General features: G+C 41.3%; 1 protein-coding gene across 1 annotated transcript; it reads right to left on the reverse strand.

Annotated features, from left to right (window-relative positions):
* Nucleotides 1-2643: 2643 nt before the first annotated feature.
* LOC109913772 (P2Y purinoceptor 4-like) lies at nucleotides 2644-10167 on the reverse strand. Its single transcript, XM_020513321.2, has 2 exons — nucleotides 10145-10167; nucleotides 2644-3627 (listed from the first exon to the last, which is right to left on the reverse strand). Exon 2 carries the CDS (start codon nucleotides 3619-3621, stop codon nucleotides 2644-2646), a length of 978 nt encoding a protein of 325 aa, XP_020368910.1. The 5' UTR covers nucleotides 3622-3627; nucleotides 10145-10167.
* Between the last annotated feature and the right edge of the window lie 387 nt (nucleotides 10168-10554).

Genomic DNA, 10554 nt, shown 5'->3' on the forward strand with positions numbered 1-10554 from the left:
TCTCCTCTATCCCTCTTCTATCCGCCTCCCACTCTCTCCCTATTTATTTCAGAACCCCCTTCCCCTCCCCCTTTTCTGATGAAGGGTCTAGGCCCGAAACGTCAGCCTCTCTGCTCCTATGATGCTGCTTGGCCTGCTGTGTTCATCCAGCCCTGCACCTTGTTGTCTCGGATTCTCCAGCATCTGCAGTTCCTACTATCTCCTGCATCACGGAGCTGCTTGGGATGAACCGCGACAAAATCCACTGCATCACTCTCTCCAGACTTCCTTTGCAAAGGAGATGTCTAACAGTCTCTAACCTCCTGCAACTGCTTTGAGGACGCATGCGGAGGTGCGGAGAGTCCGGGCCTACGTGAAGAATCTCACAGGTAGTGCCCTACTCACCACCAGCTAAACAATGGCTTGGTGCTTGTTGGAAAGTTCTGGTGATGAGGCACCCTGCCAAATGACTTTGACAGTCTGCTCAGGGAACAAACCGACAGGATCCACCCTTTCCCTTTCCTGCAGGATCTCGAGGATGATATGTGCTGACCACTTCCTGATGGACTTGTGGTCAAAGGTGTTTTTCCTTGCAAATTTCTCCACATAGAACAGGTGTTACAGAATGATCCAACTATTTGGAGTATTCCGTGACAACGAGGCAAGTCCCATCCTTCGCAATACCGGGGATGGGTAGAACCTCAGTACATAGTGACACTTAGTGTTTGCATACTAAGAATCTACGTACAGTTTGATGCAGCTATACATAGGTGGCCATCAGGATGAGAGTGGTGTTGGGTACATTCTTCCTGCCCTTGTCCAGAGCTTTGTACATAGTGTCCCTGCAGATATGGTACATCTTAGACCTCCAGATGAAGTGGAATTTGGCTGGCGTGACTGCCACAGCGCAAGTTCGGGAAATGGGCCAAACCTGTGCCACGTGCAAAAAACAGAGACAGTGCTTCACACCTGATCACCAGGTTTTTACCCACAACACAGAGAGTGCCTCACACCTGACCACCGGGTTTTTACCTACAACAGAGAGAAAACACTGCTCCCAAAAGCCCAGTTTCTGACTCACTTTGGCGATACACTCTGCCCAAAATTTTGCCCACATCCCAGCCCTTCCGAATCATATTCCCAGCACGTAGAGATAATCTCTCTTGATGGTGAAAGGGACAAAAGTTCATTTGGTCCAGTTCCCAAAGCATGTTGCCTCGCTCTTGCATTGATTTACCTTAGCTCCCAAGGCCAGTTCGAACCGGTCAAGATGTTCATGAGTCTGCACACTGACAGCGGATCCAAGCAGAAAACAATGACATCATCCATGTTCAGGCAGGCTTTGACCTGCAGATTCCCGCTGCTTGGAATAATCACCCCCCTCAGGCTCACATCCTTCCTGATGGACTTAGCAAAAGGCTCTGTGCTACACAGTAACAAGGCAGGAGAGAGTGGGCAGCCCTGCCTGACTCCAGATCTGATCAGGAAGCTTTCTGATTCCCACCCGTTGATTCAGATTGTGCTAACAATGTTGATGTAGAACAGTCAAATCCAATTACGGATTCCCTCCACAATGCCCATTTTGGAGATCATGTCCCTCCTGTAGGTATCCTGTCAAAGGCCTTCTCCTGGTCCTGGCTGATGAGGCAGGCATCCATCCCTCTGTCCCGCACGTAGGCGATTGTATCCCTGAGGAGCATGAGGCTCTCAGAGATTGTACAGGTTTGGTCAGGATGAATCACCTATCCCAGAGAAGACCTGACCTGGTTAGCAATGACCCTAGACAGGATTTTGTAGTCTGCATTCAGCAATGGTATTGGCCACCAATTTCTAATTTCCACCCTCTCCCCCTTCCGTTTGTAGATGATGGTGATGACACCTTTCTTCATGGATTCGGACATGCTACCTGCCAGAAGCATACTCTCATACACCTCCAGCAGGTCCTGACCAATCAAGTCTCACAGAGCTGAGTACAACTCAGCCGGTAAGCCATCGCTTCTGGGAGTTTTATTCTTTTCTAAAGACCCGAGGGCCATGGTCAGCTCATCCAGAGATAATGACCGGTCCAGCCTCTCCCGTGTGCTGTCGTTAAAGACATCCATGATAGAGGATAGGAATGACTGGGAGGCCACACTGTCTGTGGGCTTCGTGTCATACAGTCTGGCATAAAAGGATTTACTGATCCTCAGGATGTCAGACTGAGATGACGTTGCTGAGCCATTGTCTTCCTTCAGGCTGCTGAGCACAGAGCTCTCTCTTTGAAGGAAATAAAGACTGTAGCTGTCTGATTTGGTGGCCTCAGGCCCAGGTTTTCACCAGACCAGAGAATTTCCCAGATTCCAGGAGAACACTGGAGTTTTTACACCATTCTGTTCTCTACCTCCAACCCTCTTTACAATGGTTAAAGTAAGAACTCTGCTTGCTACTGACCCTACAACAGTTAAATATCTGGAAATCCGCTTTCTGCACTATAAAATGTTCGAAGTTTGCCGGGCCAGAGTTGTGTCGGTTAAGGAGGTTCAACCTTTTAACCATTATCTCCCCTGTTCTGATGAAAGGTCATTAACCTGAAATGTTAACTCTGTTTCACTCAACAGACACTGCCCGGCCAGTTTGGTATTTCCAGCAATCTTTTGCTTTTATTTCTCATGTTTGGCTCTTATTTCAACATTTTATAGAACTTATAACATTCCTTAATGATTCCTTGAATTTTTTTGAAGCAAAAAAATACAGCAAAGGGTCCAGGCAACAATTTAAGCTTGACAGTGCCAAACACTTGTAATAAACAAGCTCAATAATGCCCATTTTTTGACAATGATCAGGATAAAAGAACTTAAGTGAAATTCCAAATGTTCGGGACACATGTACAGGCAGGAAGCAGATCATGAAAATCGCTAGGGACACTAAAATCATTTGCATGGATTTCACCTTCATATGTTTGCTCTTAAGTTGATGGGGGCTCAAATTTACAATGAAGTTGGCAAGTAAACTGTAGCAAATGATGGAGACAAAAAGTGGAATGATGTACCCAGTGCATAAAATAACTGTGTTCCACACAAAGTACAAAACTATCAGCTCATCCTGATGCATGTTCAAACACTGAGTGGCGTTGTTCATTTCAGAGGTTTTAAGTACAAAAAAGAAGGGAAATCCTTGAGCAAACAGGAGAACCCAGACTCCCACACAAACAATCTTTACAAACTTCTCCTCCTTAAAGATGGTTTTCTTTGTACAGTGCACAACAGAAATGTACCGGTGGATGCTAATTAAGGTGAGAAAGTAGATGCTGCCGTACATGTTGGTGCTCAATAAAAAGACCTTGAGTTGACAGAGAAATTGTCCAAAGGGCCAGTGCGACAGTGAGAAGTAGATAATCATAAACGGTGCTGCAGGAGTTATAATGGCATCTGCTAAAGCCAGATTGAAGTGCAGAATCATTCCCCCGCTCCATCTCTTGATTCTGAACCAAAAGATCCATAGGCTGATGGTGTTCAAAATGAAACCCATTGAAAAGACCACACTCAGAAAAATCGGTATGAATGTACCAAGCTCCTCAGGTTTACAGGGATGACTCCCCGTCATGTTATTGGATTTCACTTCCCAGTTGGGAGTAACGAAGGTCGTATTATCCATCTTGAGCATCTGTGTCTGGAGAAAATCGAAATATCATATTCATTAAAAATGACATTCATTAACGTGCATGGTGCTCCCTGTTAGAAAATAGGCAGCATCTGTGGCTTTGTGCCATTTTGGCAAATTGTATTCTGATTTGTGAATGTGTAAAAAGTGAAGAGGCAATCAAGAATTCACTGGTAATAAATAAAAGCAAAATACAAAATATGCTGAAAATCTCAAATACTAACAGAAAATGCTGGAAACACTTGAATTATAGAGTCATAGAGTCATACAGCATGGAAACAGACTCTTCAGTCCAATTTGTCCATGCTGACCAAGTTTCCCAAATGAAACTAGTCCCACTTGCCAGCACTTGGCCCACATCCCTCTAAACCTTTCCTATTCATGGACCAGTCCAAATGTCTTTTAAATGTTGTAACATCCTTGAATTTTTTTGAAGCAAAAAAATACAGCAAAGGTCCAGGCAACAATTTAAGATTGACAGTGCCAAACATTTGTAATAAACAAGCTCAATAATGCCCATTTTTTGATACTGACCAGGATAAAAGAACTATCATTTATCTATCATTTATCATTTCATATCATTTCATCTGGCAGTTCAATCCACATACAAGCCATCCACTGCGTGAAAAAGTTGCCCCTCAGGTCCCTTTCTCCTCTCACCTTAAGAATATGCCCTCCAGTTTTGAATTCCCCATCCCCAAGGAAGAAACCTTTGCTTTTCACCCTATCTATGCTCGTCATGATTTTATAGTCCTCTATAAAGTCACCCCTCAATCTCCGACACTCCAGTGAAAAATGTTCCATTTTATCCAGCCTTTCCTTATAACTCAAGCCCTTCAGTGCTGGGAACACCCTCGTAATTTTTTCTGCATCCTCTCCAATTTAATAATAGTGTTCCTGCCGCACGATGACCAGAACAGTACAATAGTACTCCAAAAGTGGCCTCCCCAAAGTACGACCGCAACATGATGTCCCAACTCCTATATTCAATGGTCTGAGAAATGAAGGCAAGCATGCTAAACACCTTCTTTGTGACTCTGTCTACCTGTGATGCAACTTTCAATGAACTGAACCCTTAGGTCTCTCTGTTCTACAGCACTACCTGGACCCTAGCATTAACTGTATAAGTCGTGCCTTTGTTCATCTTACCATAATGCAACTCCTCACGTTTATCAAATTAAACCCCATCTGCCATCCCTCAGCCCACTGGCCCATTTAATCAAGATAACCCGTCTTCATTGTCCACTATACTACCAATTTTGGTGTCATCTGCAAACTTACTAACTGTGCTTCTTATATTCTCATCAAAATCATTTATATAAATGACAAATAACAGTGGACCCAGCACCGATCCCTGCAGAACATCGCTGATCACAGGCCTCCAGTCCAAGAAACAAACCTTTACCACTATAAGAAGGCTCCAAACGTAAACTCTGTTTCTCTCTCCACTGGTGCTGCCAGACCTGCTACATTTCTCCACCATTTTCTGTTATTATTCCACTGGCAATAAAGCTGAATTCATTTTTGGTGGTCATATTAATTATAGTTTGCTTGATCTGAATTATTCATCCTCCAACAGTAAAGTGTGCTGTGTGAAGGGAACACCTTCTTTAAAGTAATGTTCATTGGCTGGGATCTGAAAATCCTCCTAGACAATTTATTTGACAATATATTGAGTACAGGAGTAATGCTCCTATGATGCTGCTTGGCCTGCTGTGTTCATCCAGCCCTGCACCTTGTTGTCTCTTTATTGAGTACAGGAGTTGGGATGTCATGTTACAGCTGCATAAGACATTAGCATGGGCACATTTGGAGTACTGTGTACAATTCTGGTTGCCCTCCTATAGGAAGGAAGTTATTAAACTGGAAAGGGTGCTGAAAAGATTTACAAGGATTTACCAAGACTGAAAGGTTTGAGTCATGAGGAAAGGCTGGATAGGCTGGGACTTTTTTCCCTGGAATGTAGGAGACTGAGGCTGACCTTATAGAGGTTTATAAAATCACGACAGGCATAGATAAGATGAATTGCCAAAGTTTTTTCCAAAATTAGAGGGCATAAGTTTAAGGTTTAAGAGTGGAGAAAGATTTAAAAGGGACCTGAGGGGCAACTTTTTCACCCAGTGAGTGGTGTGCATATAGAACGAGCTGCTGGAGGAAGTGGAAGAGGCGGGTACAATTACAACATTTAAAAGATGTTTGGGCAAACACGTGGATAGGAAAGGTTTAGAGGGATATGGGCCAACTGCAAGCAAATGGGACTAGTTCAGTTTAGGAAACCTGGTTGGCATGGACAAGTTGGGCCTTAGGGCCTGTTTCTGTGCTGTATGACTCTATAACTCTATCGCATTTCCTGTTCTGGGAACTTCCCATGAGGAACTAATTCATTTGACAGTAAACTCTAAGTTGACCCTATAATTATTGGATCATTGCGGAAGATGGAAAGAAGTTACTCAATATGAAAACAATGTCCAAGTTAAGGCAAGAAAGTTATCCTTTCTTAACAAAGGCACATGACATATTTAGCAAATTTAAACTTGAATATTCTCTTAATTTTCACACAATGGATCAAATATTCACTAATACATAATAATATTTGCCACAGCTATGTTGTCAAGTCACACTATCTTGCAAAACCAAAGTTGCGTGAGAAAGCACACCAGCTTGGGAAAGCATGGCAAAAATCAAGTTTCAATAAAAGATACAAAAGGGATGTATTATTGAAATTCTGTGGTGTATTTAAGATGCCAGTTTCTCTAATGCTGTTGCCTTTAATGTCCAATTTGCTTTTGAACTTCCTCTCTCCTTTGATCTTGTGTCTAATGTAACACTTTCATGTGCACCTAACTGCACACAGATGAGGGCTCACTAGAATTTCAAATACTATGCATGGTTGTCTTCCAGAACATTATAACATCATTGAATCTGTCTATAGAAATCAGTCCTATGATCAGTGTGACTGAATGTCCTGATAGGATATAAATGTCTGATGCAGAGGAAATAGCCAAATGGACAAATATACAAACCTCTAAACTTACTGAGGCAGTGGTCCCCAATTTTAAGTGACTATTAGGGCTCCATGAACAATCATAGCAACAGAAAAATGTCACATTAGGTCATGTGCTACAGTTACTTCTGAGAATTCCAGCATCATAAAGGCTACTTCACTGCTCACTTCTGCCAAGGCTATGGAACTAATGTTCATTTAGTACAAACTGAAATTGTTTTAGCACTGCAAGAGTCACAACTAGAGCTAATAAAGATATAACAGGTTATGTCTTTCCTGTTCTCACCAGTATTGATGTATTCGGATTCTAAGAATAATCTTAACTAATTGATTACAGAGGCTGACCTGGCTGATGTTAGTGAGATAAACAAAGCAGCAGCAAGCTACATATGTTGAAGTGTCACAAAACACACAAAAATTAACTACTCAGAACACTATGTTTGGAGATAGAACAAAAAGTTATGATTGTTCTCTGACTTAAAAAGTTTTCAAGCAATAATTGATCCCCATTTTCCCTCCATCTAACAAGCAGCAGATCACTAATGGCGTTGCTATTGGTAACTTCTGTATTGTCCACATTGTTTACGTTTTTCCTCAGAGCAACTTTGAAATGATCATAAAATGTGCTAATCACACTTTCTTCAGTTACACTTAGGATGGTAATTATACATATTTAGAGTATCATTTTACCTTCATCCTCATTTAAGTATTTATTACTCACGTAGATTTTTGAATATACAAAACATCTATCTAAAATGTAGTTCATTGCAAGAGCTTTTTCAATCTCATTACTTTCTGGTCTTTAGGTCTCCATTTCCCTATGATTCCATAGCCATTGATCTGCTCAACCTCCATTACCACTTTTTTGACCTTATCCCCAACTAAACCTTGACTCTCTCCAATTCCAGTCAACACCCTAGTCTAACCCTCATCTTTGCTTCCTCGGCTCCAAATGGTGCAGATTTCAGCACATTTGATGATTTGTGTATCCAAGCATAGAGAGGTTCAGACAAATTGTAGCTCTCTCATCTGGAGCAATACTTGTTAATTTGCCACAAGTTGGAATTTGAACCTTGGACCTCAAGTCCACATACAACTTCTTGGATCAATAAGAGAATTGTCACTCAAAGTTTATTTCCAGATTTATGTCTTTAACTGGTTTCAGGTTTTCTCAACATTGTAAAATTTTATTATGATAAACCATTCAAAAGGCTCATCAAAACTCATGCTGAAGTCACTAAAAAATGCAGTTGTGTACATAACCCATAATTAATTTATATGAATATAATTTTTTAGATTGTCTTTTTTAACACAATACTTGTTTTCTTAATTTTTTGTACTCTTTCCACATGCATCTTTTTTTTTCCATGTGAAGCATATTCCCCTAGTGTCATTTATTCTCTTTCAAAGTATGAGTGATTGCCTTTAAACTGGTTTGTAAATATCTTCAACTAGATGTATCAATGAAGGTCCATCACAGCTTCTTGCTCCAGAGGTCCCCAACATCACAGAAGCTAGTCTTCAGCCCATTAATTCAGTCCACACAATAGCAATAAACAACTGAGTACACCAAAGGCTACAGGCCATAATGTAGCCATACTGCTCCAGTACATCTATAGTATTGCCTCTTCCTGAAGAAGCAGAAAATTTCTCTAGGTATTTCCCATCTATAAAATAAAGTGGGATAATTCCAATCCAATCAGTCTGCTCTTAATCATCAATAAAATGATAAAAGGTGTCATCAATGGTGTTATCAAGCAGCACTTACACCAAATAAACCCACTCACTGATGCTTATTTTGGGTTCTATTAGGGCCATTTGTTTGCTGACCTCATTGGACCTTTGCTCAAAATACAGGCAAATTAGTTCTAAAGGCAACAAGAGAATGACTGTCCTTGAAATCATTGCAGCATTTACTGAATATGTCAGCAAAGAGTCCCAGTGAAGCTGAAGACATAGAATCATAGCATTCCTACAGTGCGGAAGCAAGCCACTTGATCCATCGAGCCTACATTGACCCTCTGAAGAACACCAACACCACCCCCAACCCTATCCCTGTAACCCTGCATTTCCCATGGCTAATCTGCCTATCCTGTGCATCCCTGGACAACATAGGCAATTGGAGTTGGAGAAAAGTAGAACAAAGCCTAGCACATAGCCAGCATGAAAAAAGTTTGCTAAAGCTGTTGAAGGTCGATTTTCTCAGCATGAGTAGTTTACTGTAGGATAGTGTCCTAGACCCAACCATCTTCAGCTGCTTCATCAATGACTGTCCCTCTATTCTAAGACCAAAAGCGGGGATGTTCGCTGATGATTGCATAGTATTGGATACCATTTGTAGCAAAGCAAAGCATGACCACTCCACAGCAAAACTTTGATGAAAGTTGACATGATAAGTGACAAGGGGATGGGAATGTAAAAGGCAATGTAACTACTTTGTCTTGACGTTGATAAATCCATCAGCATTAACATCCTGAGGTTTTCATTGAGCAGAAATAAGTTGTGTGGTTATAAGCAGAGGTCAGTAGCTGGGAATACTTGAGTGAGTAACTGATCTCCTGATTCTGTAAATCCTGTTCATCATGTACAAGGTAGTCGAGGGCAGTATGCTGTGCATCATTGCACAGCAGCTGTAAAGTAGCTCACAGCTTTTGTTCTGTGTTAAATAACACTGTGTAAAAAGGAAATTAAGAGGACCACATACTGAAGAAACTAAGTTCTGAGGAAGGATCACCGGACCCGAAACGTTAACTCTGTTTTCTCCTTCACAGATGCTGCTAGACCTGCTGTGTTTTTCCAGCAACTTTGTTTTTGTTACTGAAGAAACTGGTTATGCATAACAACGAAACTTTAAAAGGTAGAATTAGTCAGGAGTATGATGGAATGCTTCCCACATGCCTGGAGTAGTGTGGTTCAAGCAAAATTTAGGAAGCTTGCCATCAGCTAGGACAAAGCATCCTACTTAGTTGGGTCACCACTGACCAGCTTAAACTTTACCATACCCTCTCCACCACAAGTGCACAGCGACAGCAGTGTATATCATTCAAAAGGTGCGCTGTATTGACTCACAAAGTCCTCTTCAACAGTACCTTTAAAACCCAGGGCACCTATCACTTCAAATGACAAGGGCTTTAGGTGTATCAAACACCATCTGCTGCAAGTTTGTTTTTGCCCCAAACCATTCTCGCCTGGAAATGTATCACTATTCTTTCATAATCACTGAGTTGAAATCCTGGAACTCCTCCTTAACAGTTTTGTGTGTGTACCTAGACCACAGCAATCCAAGAAGGCATCCTAACATCACCGACTGAAGGGAAAATAGGGGCAACAAACATTGGTTTGACTAGTCACATCGAGCTCACATGAACAAGTAAGAAAAAAGTCTTTTATATCCAATAGAGCAGCCAGCATATTGAATTACTTTATGAATCACAATTAATTTTAGTAATTAACATAAACAATCACAATTAACATAAACAATCAGCAACTTCATTCAAGAGCTTAAGCACAATATTATCCTACCTTCTGTTTCACCAGTGCAACTAATTGTAGGAAATGAGAAGTGCTTGGAACAAGTTGTGAATCATTATATTTTGGCAGAAGTGAAAGCAGAAGTCTGTATCTTTGAGTAAGTGGGTTACTTTCAACAATACATTCAAAAGACATTCAGATTACTATTTACAAGGGAGAAAGAACAAATCTAGGTGAGACCAGAATCTTTACGTTCAGGCACTTCATATGGGCATTTTCAAACAAAATTTACCCCTAAGTCACACAAAGAGGTATCTGAACATGAGGAAAATGGTAGTATTTAAGAAGTATTTTTAAATATGAGAGAGGGGTAGAAAGGGGGGAAGAGGTGTAAGGAGGGAATTCCAGAGGTTCGAGTCTAAGCCAATGGTACAACTATAACAGTGGATATACACAAAGCC

Source organism: Rhincodon typus, chromosome 28 (genome assembly GCF_021869965.1).
Source record: "Rhincodon typus isolate 14 chromosome 28, sRhiTyp1.1, whole genome shotgun sequence".
Classification (NCBI taxonomy): domain Eukaryota; kingdom Metazoa; phylum Chordata; class Chondrichthyes; order Orectolobiformes; family Rhincodontidae; genus Rhincodon; species Rhincodon typus.